The following is a 16646-nucleotide window of genomic DNA, read 5'->3' as shown; positions in this document are numbered from 1 at the left end:
GAGATGTTTTTTTGTACATCTGCTCTTGTAATACGATCAAGGAATATTATTGAGTGTTAAATAGATTGTCTTCTGTGTATTCAGTGTATATTATGATAAAGAAGTCATGTGAGCAATCAAAGCAATCTCTTCAGTGGAGCTGCACTGGGGAAATCAAGTGCAGAGTATGAGCAAAGGCATTTTCACCTGCTTACAGAAAACAGTACAGTGGAAGGTTTGTCTGCAGGTGAGTAATAAAACTCAGTTAAGACATATTAGAGATGCACCCAAACAGTGGAGTATGCAATCTCAGTTGAAAAAGATTTTTAATTTAAAATAGACATTTTGCATTTTTAAAATATTTCCAAACATGATTGGATCTTCATATTTCTAAGCAGATTCTTTCACATTTTTCTTATTGTCTCAAAATTAACCAAGTTAAAAGGCTTTTACCACTTTTAATTTCTTTTTCTTGCCCTACTTTCTTCCTTGTAGAAGTCGAACAGAATTGACAGAAGAAAATTGGAAGTGGAAAATGAAACATAAATGCAGTTAATTCTGCCACAACCCAGGTGATGAAAAAAGTCATCACCATAAATTGTCAATCTTTGATTAAATTCAAATATTTTGAAGGAGGAAAAAGGTTCTTTTCCAGTAATAGGGCAGAGCAGAAGAAATTGAATGACCAATTTACAAACCCATTTAATGTATTTTAATTTGGAAGTCACTGGTACATACCCTAGGATTGATGATGGTTCTACAGAAGGATTTTTTTGGTTGAAGCAAGATACAGAGGATCTACTAGTAATCTCTACCTAGAGGAATTTGGGAATATAGTGGCCTTGATGGGTCCTAAACTAGATGCGTATCATTTAAATCCTTGGGCTGTTTTTAATTTACATTTGCTTGGGGTTTCCAGTGAGATTGATGTTTGCAAAAAGGAGAATGCTTCCTTGCCTTTGGAACAGAATGCCAGAGGAAACTTTGCTTGCCTTTGCTCCTGTGCTTCAGGGCTGGAAGGGAAAATAATCAGTTCCACGCAACTAGGAATTAATCACCCAGATTGAAACATGATAGTGCCTGACAACTGGTAATGTTGGAAAAAATATTTCAGTAAATCATTATTGATGAGGAAATTGGTATGCAGAGAAGATGATTCCAGTGTATGTATACCTCTACAGTAAGCTTAGTGTTGCTAAATTACCCACAGATTGCTATCTTTAACCTGCAGAATAAGTAAATATGGCAAGAAAAAATATCCATTTTAGAAATTTTGTACAGTAATATATATTCCCTAGGTTTGTAGAACATTTCAGAGGAAATTTATCATCTTCCAAATATTTGAAGACTAAACAGTGCTGGTTCAATCTTTGTCACTCTGTGTTTTCCAGAGGTTCTGGAGATTCCATTGCAATAAATTTCATCTTTATAGGGGGGAGAAAAGAAAGACCTTGTTTTGGTTATCTGTTTTATTTCTATCCGTTATTTAAGAATTAGTTCAGAATTACTTTCTTTGGGGGGCAGGAGGGGTAGGAAAAAAGAATGGTAAAACAAATATGACATATATTATGTATTCTTTTTGAAAAAGATTCTCAAACTACTTGCAAGGACATAATAGCAAAATTCTTCATTAACTATATGGGCAAAATGTAGACTGTTCTTTGCTTTTTTCTTCAGATCATATCATTTTGAAGGACCCATAGTTTAGCCATTATGTGTTACAGTAGTGCAGGTTTGGGAGAAAAATGGAATAAAGACAATTATTTTATCGGTTATTTTGATTTCACAAAGGAAATTTTGCATCTATTCTTATAGGAGTGTTTCAATTTGGATATATCAATTGATCCAGTTCTAGTTTTCTGTAGTTTCAAGGGCATGTCCTTGTTGGGGACGTCAGTTATGTGATGCTGCCAAAGGCGCACTTGTATGTGGGGTTTTTAAGTAGTGCCTGGCTATTAGTGTGACCTAGAATGTTTCAGTATACCTGCTGTTCCCTGACTGATAACAAAAATGTCATTCATTACTGCAGACTGAAAAGTATGCAAGTAGACTGAAAGAATAGACAGCTTCACACTTTCTCTGGGTTACTCTTTTTTTTTTTTTGTATACAGGAGGGTGCAGTTGCAATGGGAAGGTGCAGCAATCATATATTCCACAGTCATACAGCTGTCATCTTACTTCTGATCACAGTGAACAATGTTATTGAAACATAAAAATGCATGCTGTGCTTGTGCAAGTGCTTGTGCTGCCTTGGCAAGCACCTTAATAGATGCCAAAGCTGAATTATTTAGCTGTCTCTGTGTGTGGTTTGCTCACAGCAGTCACCCTGCACTATCCCCTTTTCAGCCACTTGGAGCCTTTGTGATTGTGTTTCGCCTCCAGAAGTAAACATGGGTCTAAGAATAGCTCAGCCTTCTTTGTAGTATATTTATTTTCATGGCTGGCTGGCTGAACAGCCAGCCAGTCTAGACAGGTGAGGACACTGAAAGCTCCTAAGGTCAAACGCAGCCACGTAGGCTGCTCTTGGGGACGTTACCTCCTCAGTAGCTGGACGTGTGGGCACCAGGAGAACTTTTCAGTCAGAGCTAGTAGGGTTCTTTCTGAAGCTCCATGGGCTATGGAGACATTAATAGATGTGAATGAATAAAGAAGAAATTTTCGATTCTTACAGTTATTTCTGACTCACATGATATGTCACCTTTTATAGTTTTTTGGTGCTCTTTCAGATTTGTGTGGTAGCATCATTTTTGTTATGCCCAAATTTTAAGTATACCTTGGAGGCCTAATACTTTTTTCTAATGGAAACTAATGACAAAGATAAACCAAAACCACTTTCGGTCCATTCCTTAAAAAAACTCAACAACAAATAACTTAAATAGTACTTTTGCTATCAGCAGTATAGAGATTGTGCACAAAGCTGGATTCTAAGTTTACGTGCACTTGTATAAGAGAAATAAAAACAAACTGGTATGAAGAATCTTATATGAGGAGGCTCCTTCCATGGCCATGGGTGAAGAAGGAACATCAGCAAGGGTTTCCCTGAATTAGGTTGTTCTTCCTCCTAGCTTCCAGTTGTAACACATTTACCATTATTTGTGACTAGAAGTTCAGCCTCTTGCAAAATCTTTTATCATTACAGCTCTAGACCATTTTCTAAAACTGTGTTCCAGGTGTAATTTTAATAGAGACAGCAAAGTAGTAGTGAATGTGTGTAAATAGCCATTTGCCCTGTAATCACAGCAGCTCAGTTCTTCCAGGGTTGAAAAGTAAAACGTGAGGATATTTGCTGTATTTCCAGGAGCTGCTAACTGCTGTTCAACAGGTGAAGCAAAAAGGCAAGCTAATGCTTTCATTTAGTTTGCTAAGTAATGAACTAGATGTTCTTTGGGGTTGTCTGGTTACATTATTTCTTGAAAATGTCTTTGAAATGGTATCTTCCTACAAATATTTTGGAGATAGGTACCTTCCATGCCACATGTCATTCACCAATTAATGATGTATGTTTTCTGATGCAAGAAAAACTTGTCAGCAGCAACAAAAAGGAAGCAACTAGAAAACTGTACCCAGTTTAATCCTTTGCTGATAAATTTGTTTTCAACAGGTTATCATAATGTGTCTGTTTCTTGTCATATGTGTATATGCCTAAAGTGGATTTAACATTGAGTCTTCTCAGTCTGTCAAAAGATACATTCAGAGCTCATAAATTGATTGAATTCTACTCCTGCAGAAAACAAGGCTGATGTATTTTCTACCCGGACAATGACACTTTGTGTTAGTCCACCATAGAGCAAACCACCATGTAAGATGAAAAAGCAACATACCAGTACAGTAAAGAATATGAGAGTGCAAAGGAAATACTTAAAATAATACCTCCTCACAGCTTCTCAATTGTCAAGTGCCTTTTTTGGTTTGTGTATGCAATTATGTTTTTCTCAGCTTTTTTCCTTTCATATTGTTAATACATTGAACGTCCTTCAGCATACAGTGCCCAAAAACCTCAGAAATGAGGAATAATATCGTTTCTTTGTTTTTGTTGATCTTGTAAATGTTATTTAGACTTTCTTCCTCCAAATTATTTCCTGATTATTGGAAAGGTTGCTGATTCCTTGATAATAATTGATGGTTTTGGTTGCATCGCTTGATGTTTTGGTGTCGAACTATAGGAACTTGGCCCTTGCCTACTTCCGTTGCTTTAAGAATATTTTAAAGACTTTAATATACTCCTAATATGATTTTGGATGGTTTTGCTTGCTATTTTCTTAAAATTTACTCCTCCTCTTTAAGATTGAAAATCTTCAAGAACAGTTAAGAGACAAAGAGAAGCAAATGAGCAGCTTAAAGGATCGAGTGAAATCCTTGCAGGCTGATACCACGAATACTGACACTGCCTTGACCACATTGGAAGAAGCACTTGCAGAAAAAGTAAGTATCGAAAGGCTAAGGCCCTTCCTTCTGTTGTCCTAAAACCAGGGTTCTTTACGTGATATGCATACAAATGAAACAAATTTAGCACACAGAGACGAGATGTTGTTTATTACAGAGTTTTGCAAGTCTGGGTGCTGGAATAAAGCCGGCATGCCAACAAGAAAAGTAACAGCCATTATATACAAAATCTTATCACTATGCAGGGCAGTCCTAAAGAGCCAATTGATTACCATTTGCATATTGGTTACATATTCATTTTAGTGTACAATGAGCAACATTCAGCTGAAGGACACTTTACCTAACAGTCTGGAGACATGTGCTAAAGCAAGACTCAGCTAACTGTGAGGTTCCAGAAAGTCTGCACTGCAAGAACAGTATTCTTTGTACTTCGAGATTAGGTGTTTTGCAAGTCGCTCTTATCTTTGTCAGGCTGACCTAAAACTGAAAGGATTTACATATCTTTAGGTTAGCAATTGCTGACAGGATTCATTCTTTTAAATGAGTGGCAACACTTCAAAAGGGGTCCTCCTTCTAATAACCTCTCTGGAGTCGGCTTTTCCGTGTGTGTACAAGACATCTCTAATGCAGTGCCACGGTGACATCCTTTGTCTCTGACAGCTGAGGATGGACCAGGAGGACAGGGTGGCCGTGGAATGTGTCCCTTCTTAGAGGCCACTGTGGGACGTTCCCAGTGGCCGCAGCCTGGGGTACGGCTTCTGCACGATGAGGAGGGCTCGAGGGTAGCACTGAGCCACAAGCTATTGCTCTTGTCATTAACTGCTTACTGTCATTTCCCATGGAATGTGTTCTCACTGTTTCATATCATTACATGGTGAATCTTTGGTACTATTGTGGGATGCCTTACATTTCAGCTGTGGATTCTTCTGCTTTTTACCTTTTTTATTATTTTTTTTTAAGTCAGGTTAGTATTTTATTTTATCTTCTCTGCTCAGATATTTTTATTAAGAAATTTATTTTTAAAGTTTTGCTGCATGAAATTGAGGTTTAGTTCCCAATATTGAATTAAAGTGAATAGTTATCCTGATGTAGCCGTGTTTCTGTCTCGCTTTATTTGCAGCTTTATTGTTCTGATTGTACTTATTTTATGCTCGCCCAGTTCTCTGTAGAAAGCAGACTGAGGGAACAGCCTTGTCTGTTTTGTTTTGGTGAGGCAGCGTTTTGGAGTTACTGTATATTTTTTTTCTTGATTCCTGGAGAACCAGGGTTACAGCTCCTTTAGTGTGTCAGATTCTATAAACCTTAAGTTAGGGTAAAGCTTTCCCTGGGGTTGGGGAATTCACTTGCATCCCTTAAGCTTGCACAATAACCAAAGCTCCACTGATATCAAGCATACAAAAAAGTTGTTTTGTTGCCTTTTCTTACTGCACATCAACCCTGGTGTCACATCTGCACTACACCTCATAGACTTAACTGCACATTTTTGAAAAATGAGATCTAAATAAGTAAGGAAACAATATGTAAGGTACCCTTGTCTTGGTTAATTTTGATTATCAGAACCAGGTAAATTGTGTTGCATTATAACAGTACTGTGAACTTTTAGAGATAAAGAAAGCCTGGTATTTCCTAGCAATGAATCCATAGATTACTCGTTTCCTCCTTCTTGAGGATCTGTTTTACAAGGGTAAAGAAAATGACAATATCCTACACCTTGTCCTCCTCATCTACAGCGTGTAACAAGTGTTGTGTTAAGAAGTCTCAGGAGCTGAACTAAAAGAGATTTTCTTCACAGAGTGATTTCTTTTGCCAGGAAAGGACCATTGAGCGCCTAAAGGAGCAACGTGACAGAGATGAACGAGAAAAACAGGAAGAGATTGACAACTACAAAAAAGACATTAAGGACCTGAAGGAGAAAGTCAGCATTTTACAAGGAGATCTCACAGAGAAAGAGGTTGACCAGTCAAATGAATCTGTTGTGTTAGAATTGTTTCTTGTATATCTATGAGTTACATTTGAGATGAAGAAAGCTGTTCCTTTACAGTAATGGTCCTTCAACAAAAGTTTATCTAGTAAAATATATGGTTTGAGAATTTTTCAAAGCATAAATATTTGAGAACCACCTTTTCATTGATAGCACACAGTCCCTTATTTGCAGCCATTAGTCACGTTAGTAGTGAATGACTGATGGTCAATGGCTACATTTACTGGAGCTTATAGACAACTGAAGGCAGAGAACAAATTTGTTCCTGTCTAAATATAGGAAGGAAAGGACAGAGATTGATCAAAGCTGTGGGTGCCAAAACGATGCAGATAATATTTATCCCTTTATGCAAACAATGCAGCTAGTTCTTTTGACTCTGGAGAGTCTTTTTATAATAATTAAGTTGGTTATAGGTAGTGAGAGAGTTGGCTGGACAGATTAACCTCATTATATTAGAGAAATATAAAAAGTTCTCTGTTCCTCTCTTGAAATTGTAACATTCAAGTCTACTTACAGTCTTTTTTCAAAACTCCATCAAAATAAAACAGTACCAAAAATATGCACCTGAGAAGTACTAAGATTTTGTCTATGTTGAAGTCAACATTTGACAGGAAAAAAAAATCAACCCCAAATTGGTTCAGAAAACAAGAAGGTGAGATGTCTGTTGGAGATAGGTAGTATGAATCAATTTCACCCCATAGCAGCTGTACACAGAAAAGCTTTGAACACTCTCAGGTTTAGATACTGTGGCCAAATCTGCTAAGCACATGTGATTTTTAAATACAATTCTATTTAAAACTAATTTTTCTTAAACATGACTGTCACTGAAGCACTCATTGCAGTTTACAGAATCTTCCATCTTTAAAAATAATTTTAAAATGAATTTAGACAAGGTTTTATTTTGATCCTGAAAACCAGAATTAAATCAAGCTGTCTTAAATCAGTGACATGAACATCCTGACAAAATATATTGTTCTAAGTTGGATCCTGAACATAGGAAGAAAATAAAGACAAAAAGAAGCTAGCTATTGCACATAAAGAGTATTTACTTGATAGTTATTTTACTACTTTTATTTTAGACATCCTTACTGGATCTGAAGGAACATGCTTCCTCCTTAGCTTCATCAGGACTGAAGAAAGATTCAAGACTCAAGACGCTGGAAATTGCATTGGAACAGAAAAAGGAAGAATGTTTGAAGATGGAAACTCAATTGAAGAAGGTAATCTTACTTCATATTTGTATACGTGGTATAAACGTTCAGTGTTAGATGAATTGGCGGTGTCTACAGAGAAAAATTTGGATCTTAATTTGTAGTTCTGTAAATTGCTTTTCAGTGGGTACTGTGAAGTCCATGAAAACCATATTGCACACTAAGACCGTCAGAAAGTAACCTTCAGACACTGCTGCTAATTTTGGACTTCATTTACATGCAATAACAGTGCTGTTGACTGTTGTTGTTTTTTTGGTGGTTTTGTTATGGGGGTTTTTGTTTGTTTGCATTTTTTTAACAGATACTAGGAATTAAAGCCTTCAGTACAGTTTGTAGCAGCAGTTGTGCCATTAAACTGGTGTAACAGTTAAAAATTTAACAGCTAAACTTTTCACGTATCAATTATCAATGCACATAGGTGTCAATGCAATAAACTCAAATGCTGATTGGCCTGGCCCATAGGAATGCATAAAAACAAATGAAAATAATATATCATCAGTGAAACAACTGGTCTTTTATTTTAATCTCATTGCCAGTCACAGGTAATACATTGGTAGGAGTTTGCTGTTCGGAATAATAATACTCTATTACAAGAAAGCTAATTCATTTGAACAGAATCTTTGGGTTACGTTTGCATTGCAAGCTTTCTTTATTTTACCTGTGGGTAGCATAAATACTGCACTGTCTAGAGGGACATTGATTTGATTTTAAAAGAGCAGGTGAGGAAGAAGCACAAAACACACTAACTGAAATTGTGATAACCCTTCTGTTTACAAAATTAGAACAAAACAAAAAGCAACACGATTTTTAAAAGAAATTTAAGTCTTGGATTGTGGAGTTCTAGCCGTTTCTCTACATGCACCCAGGAAAAGAAGGAGTGTCTGTGCTGTAGTTCAGAACTCTGTCCTGGCTCCTCAGATGAATGCGAGATCAAATTTTGAGTCATCAATTAAGACTTGTTTAGGATTTCTGTTGTGTGGGTGCAAGGTGGGTGTTAGTGCACCTGATAATGCTAGGTAAGTGAAACTCCATATAAGCAGATCTAGACCCATGTTTGCCGTTCTTTTTAATTCTATTACACAAAACAAACAATTCTGTTATTCGGCATCAACAAAGTGCAATAGCAAGAAAATGCAGTTGTACACATTTAATCAGTCTCACAAGCTGTTTTTCGGTGTACCATACAGTGGGGAAGTATTTCAGAAGGCCTGAAGGACCTTTGAATTCTCTTTCAGGAGTTGCAGTTTTTGGTGTGTTACTGATAATGAGGAATATATTGTACTAGGATTTGCCAGAGATTGTTACAGCATTTGGATGATAGTATTAAAATTTGTAGGTAGACAGCTACAGTGGAGAACGTTGTTACAATTACTTAAAAAAAACCCCAATTACTAAATGGGAGAGCATGTAACAAACAGGTTACGAAAAACCAGTTATGGAAATTCAATTATTTAGGGAATGTGTCTGTATATTTAGCATTTGTAAATGTACTGCTTTTCACTGCTTCCCCTGCGATTGCTTTCCTCGTTAGAAGCAGTGAGTATATCAGTAGTATAAGCGGACATGGAGGTTGAATAAATCTGGCAAAGTGCTGCTAGCTAAAAGGTGAACATGCAGTTAATTTGCACTGTGATGACAGCTCTTCGTTATAATTCCTTTAGGCCTACATCTGCTCATTCCATTTTTGAGGATTGTACTTAGTAGCTGGTATCCAGGAACATTACGTAAGGACACTGAGCCAGTTCGTAAAACCATATATTTTTATAATCTAATATCTGCTTTTTCAGGCAACAATTAAAAGGGTGAATTATTCTCCTGTGATGCTTTTCCTGAGGGTTACGATGGGAAAATAGCTCAAATGTTAGGAGCACTGTTGACATACAGAACAGCTACAGGACAAACAACTGTATTCTTAATTTGGTTCCGAGAAAAATAATGAATATAAATTCACTGTATTGTAAACACAAATAAATGTGCATCTTCCCATCCAAATAATCCGCCTAATCTCATTTTGTCAGGATTGCTTCAGTTCTACAAGCAGAGAAAATTGATAGCCATTATTACCTATGTACAGTGTAAAGCCCTTCCATAACACTCTGGATATCTGCTCCTCAGCTTCAGGAGTTACTGCTTACTAGATCATTTGGACAATTGTTTCCAGTGCGGAGACCCTAAAGTACTCCCTCAAGTCCTACTGAGACGAAATCATCAATACCCTGTTCCTTTTTCAAGTACTGTATCATGTTGGGTTACTGAATTCTTCTTATTCAAGGGAAAATTCAAATTCAATGGAAGGATTTTTTAATTTTTTGGGGATGATAAGAAGTCAGTCCACAATGGCTTTTTATAAAGGAGTCAAAGCTTTAGGACCCAGGTATGCTTTCATGTAATTAACCGAACATTTGCTTTCCTCAAGCTATATAAAAGCATACACTTCTACCACTGATCCTCCCAGCTTTCTAGAACTAAGTCATGGTTACTCTTAGTTGTTCAAGGAAATATAGTTAGCAACCACTTGAATACGTTCCATACTTACGAGTAAGTTTAGATATTTCTTTAATAATCTTTTTTTTCCAGCTGTTTTAATTCACCAGTGGGTTTCTGTCACTTTCAGAGAAGTAAAAAAAATGTATTTCTAAAAGGCTTTCTCTCTTTAAATGCATTGCAGGTATTTATTCAGGCAATTTCACATTTTCAGGGTGGATTGGTTCCTTCTCATACTTGAAACAATTATGATAGATACTCCAGCTCCCATTTAAAGCTTCTAAAAACTCAGGTTTACACGTCTCCATTGTTAACCATTGCAAATAACTGTCACAACCTCAAAACTAATGGCTGCATAAGAGCATTCCATTTAAAAATGAATTAGAGGTTTATCTTGCTGAGTTTTATTACATTATCTTAGTGCTGTTTTGCATAAGACACATGCAGGAAGGACTCTTGTGTAGCTCTTAAAAACCAAATGGCAAAAAACTTTTCCTTTTAGATTGTTTCCCTTACAGTTGGAACAGAAATGTGTCTCACATCAATGTTGTTTCCCTTGCCTCTTATTTCCACTGATCTGTCTGAGTACTTTCAGTTAAATCCATTAGCTTTAGAAGTTAAGAAGCTGACAGAAGAGACTGAATTGTACTACTGTTAAGCCATTAGATAAAAAATATTTAGGCAGTCCTCAGAAAAAAGTCTTGCTGATCTCTAAACAGTGGGCCTTTGAGAAATCAGAAACAGTGCAAGCTTCCACTTTTTCTGTAAAAGATATTTAACTTTGCACTAAAATGAAATAATATTAACTAAGTGGAGTGCAGGGATGCTGAAAAGTTGCTGATATTATTTTTCTTTCCGTGTAAGCAGTCACCACTGTCTGATTAGGTGTCCAATTCTCATTGTTATTATTCCTTTTCTCACTAATGACTAATTTTATATTGATCCCTGTCAGAGCAAATAAAACATATTTGGGGTTGGTTGATTTTTTTTTTTTTAATAATGATGCTATGGTCATGCAAATCTATGTGCTAAATATTCTAGTTATTCTGCTGTCATTGCTTCTCTGCTCAATTGTCGGCCTGCTGCCAGCAGGAGATGCTATGGGAGATTCTGAATGCTGAAAGCGAGCCATAAATCCCCATTGAGTTTACATGGCCTGGTGTCCTGCCTTAAACAGTCTCCTTTTTTTCTGAGAGGGAATTATTGGAGGGAAATCACACACAAGGGGTTCTCTCTCTGTTTTTCTGTCAAGTGGTTTTATGCTGTGTCATTTTTTATCCCCTTAAGAAACTCTTTTTTCAAACTTCTGTTTTAATGTGGTAGTTTTATAGTGAAAAAGTTTTCTTCTAGTTGTTTTTCTTCAGAATGCTCTTTTCCTAGCTTTTTCTGCCTTGTCTTTCTCAGCCAATATGCTTTGTTTCATTTTCTTTTTCTAATCTTGGAGAGACCAACTAATGTTAGAGTTTGTTCCAGCAAAGATAAGTGGATTTTTGTCCGTCTTCATTTCCAGTGTATAGTTTTTCTCCTTTAAAATATTTTCCTTATTTGAAATGGATCAAGGTTAGGAAAAGAGTCCAAACCGTATGTTAACCACCTTCCCCTTGGTACAGTTCTAGGAACTTTTCATCAGAGAGTGTTAGCAGTGGTTCTCTGCCAGGAAAATACCTCTGGATTCCATAGGCTCACTCAGAGGATGTTTTCTTCCTTCTGTGGTGTTCTTCCTTCAAGTTCAGGAGGATAGTATCTTTGAAAAGATGAAAAATTGACTGAATGAAGTGTTGACCCAAATTCTGTTTCCCAAGGTTCAGCTTGGCTAGTCTAACACAAGCTCTATTGCTTTTTACTTTTGTGAACAAGGGTTTCCTGCCACAACTGAAAATATTACTGATAATATTGGTAGGTGAGATGGAAATACTATTTTTTGTTCTCAGCTAATGGTTTGGTTTTTTTGAAGAAAACAATAAATAATGTATTCAGCATAGCAACCTACAAAGAAAAAGGCTACCGGGGAATCAGGATGTTTTGTAAAAATAAAAGTAAAACCCCAGCAATTGTGTCCAGTGCTCAGATAGTGTAGTTACTGAATTAGCTTTCTAAACCATTTATGTCTTGTAACTGATGTAAGTAAAGCACTAGAAATTGAAGTCCTGCTCAACCTGTAAAACCATCGTCTGTAAACCCAAACACAGGACTATGTTAAGTATTTGAAGACTGGACAAAACTGTTAAACTGGAAATCAAGATTAAGTTTGGAACTTGCATGATGGTAACTCTCCATGTTTTTCATGTTTCAAAAGCTGGTTAGTAATGCATGCTAAAACCACAAATTAAGATTCTATTCTCTTAGTAAATTAATGTTGCAGCTATTGTTTTAAATTATTTTCATGTTGCATCTTTTCTTTTTCTCACACTGTTCGTATTCCCAATTTTCCCCATCTTTTCCTATCTTCTTTCTCCCTTTAGCATCCTGAAGTTTTATTGAGTCATCCATCCAAGCCAGTAAGTTCCCTGGCAAACTGAGAGGCCAACCGCATTTATTTTTCCGTGTTGCATGTCTGTTCACCTGTGCTTTCATATTTGAACCAATACAGAGTATACTGGTGAATTACTTTAGTAGTGGGTATGGATAGTGAGGATGCAAACAAAATGCTATGGTATGTCTGACCAGTCATGCTCAAAAAAGCCTTCTAAAATGTTTTTACTTTTTGGCTGTGTTGATCTAACTTCATTTTTGTTTGGACAGCTTAATACTGTGCCAATTTTTTTGTTTTCTTTTGCTGCAGTTGCTTGAAGTGTCCTGTGGCTTTTCTTTCATCTCCATTGTCCGTGCATTTTCACAGCAAGAATTTAGAATTTCCGTGCAAATCAAACTTCTTGCGTGAAAGTATTCTGTAACACCATGTGCAGCAGTGCATTAGAAGTCGTAAAGTTAAACCGAGTAAAATATTGCTTAAAAATTTGCGTAACCATTAAGCTCACTGGTACTATGTCAGTTTAATTTTGGATCCTATTACCAGCCTTCTGTTTGATGTCAAAGAGCACTCCTTTCAAGGAGTGTTTGTATAATAATATCTTGACACCATAAATTACATAATCCAAGGTGGTTTACATCAGAGATTTCTTTTGTGACTGTGTGCATAAAAAAATCGTGTTACGAAACTTTCAGGAGGCTGATATCTGTGTTACTCCTGACAATGTTCAGGGTAAATGTAGCTGTTTATCCTGACAGTCATTGTCTCAAGGTCAGATAATTGCTGGTGCTTTTAATACTTCAGTTTTTCTGACATCCTGTATTAGGAATTATTTTAATAGAACAGATAATACAGATACTGCTGGATAGAAATAACTGAAAAAAAAATCCCCCAAACCTGGGAAAAAGTGATAGGAAAAGGATGAGGAGAACTGGTAGTGAATCTGCCTGGATAAGAGGAGTGGAATTTGAACCTGGTTTTAAATAACATTGATGAAAGGTTGCGGAAATGAGCTATAGTACAAAAGGATTGTACTTGGTGCAAATAGTCAGGAGAATTTGTGCCCAAGTGAGCATATTGTCTATGATATCTGTAATAGCATTCAAAATTTCTGAGAGTTCCAATTACTCTGAAGTCAGAAAATACAAATGTGGGAACAAACTGTATGTTTCACTGCCCCGTATGATAGAGCCAACATAGAGGATAATGTACAAGAGTCTGTGTGGTGGCTTTTGAAGTTCCAGTCCTGTTGATGGCTCATGACAATGTCAGCATCAGCTTTTGCAGTGGAATCACAATATGTTAGGGACTGGAAGGGACCTCAGAAGATCATCTTGTCCAATCCCCCTGCCGGAGCAGGAACCCCAGATGAGGTTACACAGGAAGGTGTCCAGGTGGGTTTTGAATGTCCCCAGAGAAGGAGACTCCACAACCTCCCTGGGCAGCCTGTTCCAGTGCTCCGTCACCCTCACTGTGAAGACATTTCTTCTCATATTTAAGTGGAATCTCCTGTGTTCCGGTTTATACCCACTGTCCCTTGTCCTGTCGTTGGTTGTGACCGAGAAGAGCCTGGCTCCATCCTCGTGACACTCACCTTTTACATATTTATAAACATTAATGAGGTCACCCCTCAGTCTCCTCTTCTCCAAGCTAAAGAGACCCAGCTCCCTCAGCCTCTCCTCATAAGGGAGATGCTCCACTCCCTTCATCATCTTCGTTGCCCTGCGCTGGACTCTCTCCAGCTGTTCCCTGTCCTTCCTGAACTGAGGGGCCCAGAACTGGACACCATATTCCAGATGAGGTCTCACCAGGGCAGAGTAGAGGGGAAGGAGAACCTCTCTCGACCTACTAACCACCCCCCTTCTAATACACCCCAGGATGCCATTGGCCTTCTTGGCCACAAGGGCACAGTGCTGGCTCATGGTCATCCTGCTGTCCACCAGGACCCCCAGGTCCCTTTCCCCTACACTGCTCTCTAACAGGTCGCTCCCCAACTTATACTGGAACCTGGCGTTGTTCCTGCCCAGATGCAAGACTCTACACTTGCCCTTGTTATATTTCATTAAATTTTTTCCCGCCCAACTCTCCAGCCTGTCCAGATCTCGCTGGATGGCAGCACAGCCTTCTGGCATGTCAGCCACCCCTCCCAGTTTGGTGTCATCAGCAAACTTGCTGACAGTGCACTCTATTTCCTCGTCCAAGTCGTTGATGAATATATTGAATAGTACTGGAAGGTTTTTACCCCTGATTTCTTATACCAGAAAAATTAAGCTTACCTACTCTACCCCTCCCAGAAAACTAGTTAACATAACATTCATTTTGAAAAATAAAAGATCCTAAAGTTAGGAAAAGGTCAATTCAACATCGTGTGGCCTTTCTCATTTTTCATTGTGAGGGAGTCGTTATAACATTTTATAACTAAATTATTTTCTGCCAGATTCTTGCTGTCTTCCATACTGCCTGAAAAGTGCTCCAAGGATGAGCCAGAGATATATAAGGAAGATGATAATCATCTAGAGAAATTAGATGATAAAATATTTTTTTGTAATAGTAGGGAAGCATTAAGTGAATAAGGCAGGATACTTTTGCATCTCATTTTTTCACCTCACAACAGGTGTAATAATGTGTCTTCATTTCCCACTTGTGGTATTTGGAAGTGGTTAGTTACCATTTGCCAAGAAATAGCCTACAGTCACGATTAGCATGACAGAAAGAAAATTGGGAAAATATTTCTTTTTCAGTGCCATTTGTGTAAATGAGGCACAGAATCATAAACTGAATAGCAAAACCCAAATACTGGATATCTGATCATTACTTAAGTAAATCCCTTCAGCACATCAAATGAAGCTGTGTTTCTTTAAAATAGTAACCTCTGGTCAGGTGAGTAGAACCTGGTTCAGGGGAGACATGGGTGAGGGGACTAAAGCAGGCCCGCAGAGACAGCTGTCACCTGGGCATTTGCCTCCTGCCTTTGTGCACTTTTTGTGTTGCTGTAAATTTCAATGAGAGCAAATAGTTAGTGTTTAATAACGACCATAGGAACTCATAGCTGTCTGAAGAGATCGTTTTTTTCAGCAATGAGTTTTCTCGAGGCATCTTGCTCTTATTCAGACTTTCAGCTTGCTTTATTAAATGATTCCAACCAGATACTTGCTTATTCAGTGTCAAAAATTTAGAGTCACATTATCAGACACTTACCATTTAAAAGATTTTGTCAATAATAAGATAAGAAACAACTCTTCATGACAGACTCAAGTTTTTGTGGTACATAGTATATCGGAGAATTCTCTGAGCCTCTAACTTGCAGTACAGCCTTTTTGAAAAGCTGTTATAGCACATGGTGTTCAGAGCATTAGAACTAAAAAGGAACAAGTCTGCTCATTTTTCAAATTTACAATTTTTTTGAAACTAATAAAGACATGATAGAAGGCAGTGCACACATTTTATCACTTGAATTGCTGCCTTCACAATAAGAAAAATAAAGAAAATGGTTATATTTGTTTGTCTTTTGCAGTAAATAGTCATAATATATTTTTCTATTTGTGTGTGCACTTACTATTTTTAGGAGATGTGAGGCACACTTGGAGGTAGGAGGCTGGATTAAAATGGAATTTCAGATACTTCTGCTTTGTGGCCAAAAGTACTTGGCAACATTTGTACATGAAATGTTAAACTGAATTTGCTGTCTCAATTCATAGGTAAAAGTAGAAAGTGTTTGCTGTGAATTATTTGCTGTTTGATTTAGTTAATCTTTTAGGAATATTGATTTGGAATCTTAGTCATAATATTTGGAATTTTTACTTACATTTTAGAACCTTTAAATTAGATCTATGTTATTGTTTTCTTTCCTGCCTCTGGCACACTTCAAGCTGTGTATGGTCACCTTTCCTCTTAGTAAAGACTTTTTTGGCATGAGAAATACCAACTTCAAAAATTCTTTTAAACATGTTTTGTCATCTTCTCCTTTCCATCTGTAAATAGTGGTTGTGTGAAACATTGGTCATCTTTGTTTTAGTTGTAGAAGTTGGCTTTGTCAGCTGGTTTTCTGTGGAAGCAATAGAAGTTGTAGTACATTTATTTGAGGAACAAGCACTCTTTCTTTTATTCTTTAGGTATTGAAGTGCTCACCCCATCACTT

The 16646-nt window shown here is 37.2% G+C and overlaps 1 protein-coding gene across 6 annotated transcripts in view; it reads left to right on the top strand.

Annotated features, from left to right (window-relative positions):
* ERC1 (ELKS/RAB6-interacting/CAST family member 1) overlaps window positions 1-16646 on the top strand; it is a 294674-nt gene that overhangs the window by 105367 nt on the left and 172661 nt on the right. For 4 of the 6 annotated variants that reach the window (XM_065632425.1, XM_065632397.1, XM_065632407.1 and 1 more), the window contains 4 exons: window positions 4264-4401; window positions 6173-6313; window positions 7423-7563; window positions 12501-12536. In XM_065632425.1, the coding sequence (XP_065488497.1) occupies window positions 4264-4401; window positions 6173-6313; window positions 7423-7563; window positions 12501-12536 (456 nt within the window). The remainder of the gene's footprint in view (window positions 1-4263; window positions 4402-6172; window positions 6314-7422; window positions 7564-12500; window positions 12537-16646) is intronic. The other 2 variants (XM_065632416.1, XM_065632441.1) reach the window with 1 other exon arrangement.

This window comes from Caloenas nicobarica, chromosome 1, assembly GCF_036013445.1.
Source record: "Caloenas nicobarica isolate bCalNic1 chromosome 1, bCalNic1.hap1, whole genome shotgun sequence".
NCBI classification, from domain to species: Eukaryota; Metazoa; Chordata; class Aves; order Columbiformes; family Columbidae; genus Caloenas; species Caloenas nicobarica.
The sequence above is the reverse complement of the archived record's forward strand: the minus strand, read 5'-3'. Positions and strand labels throughout refer to the sequence as shown.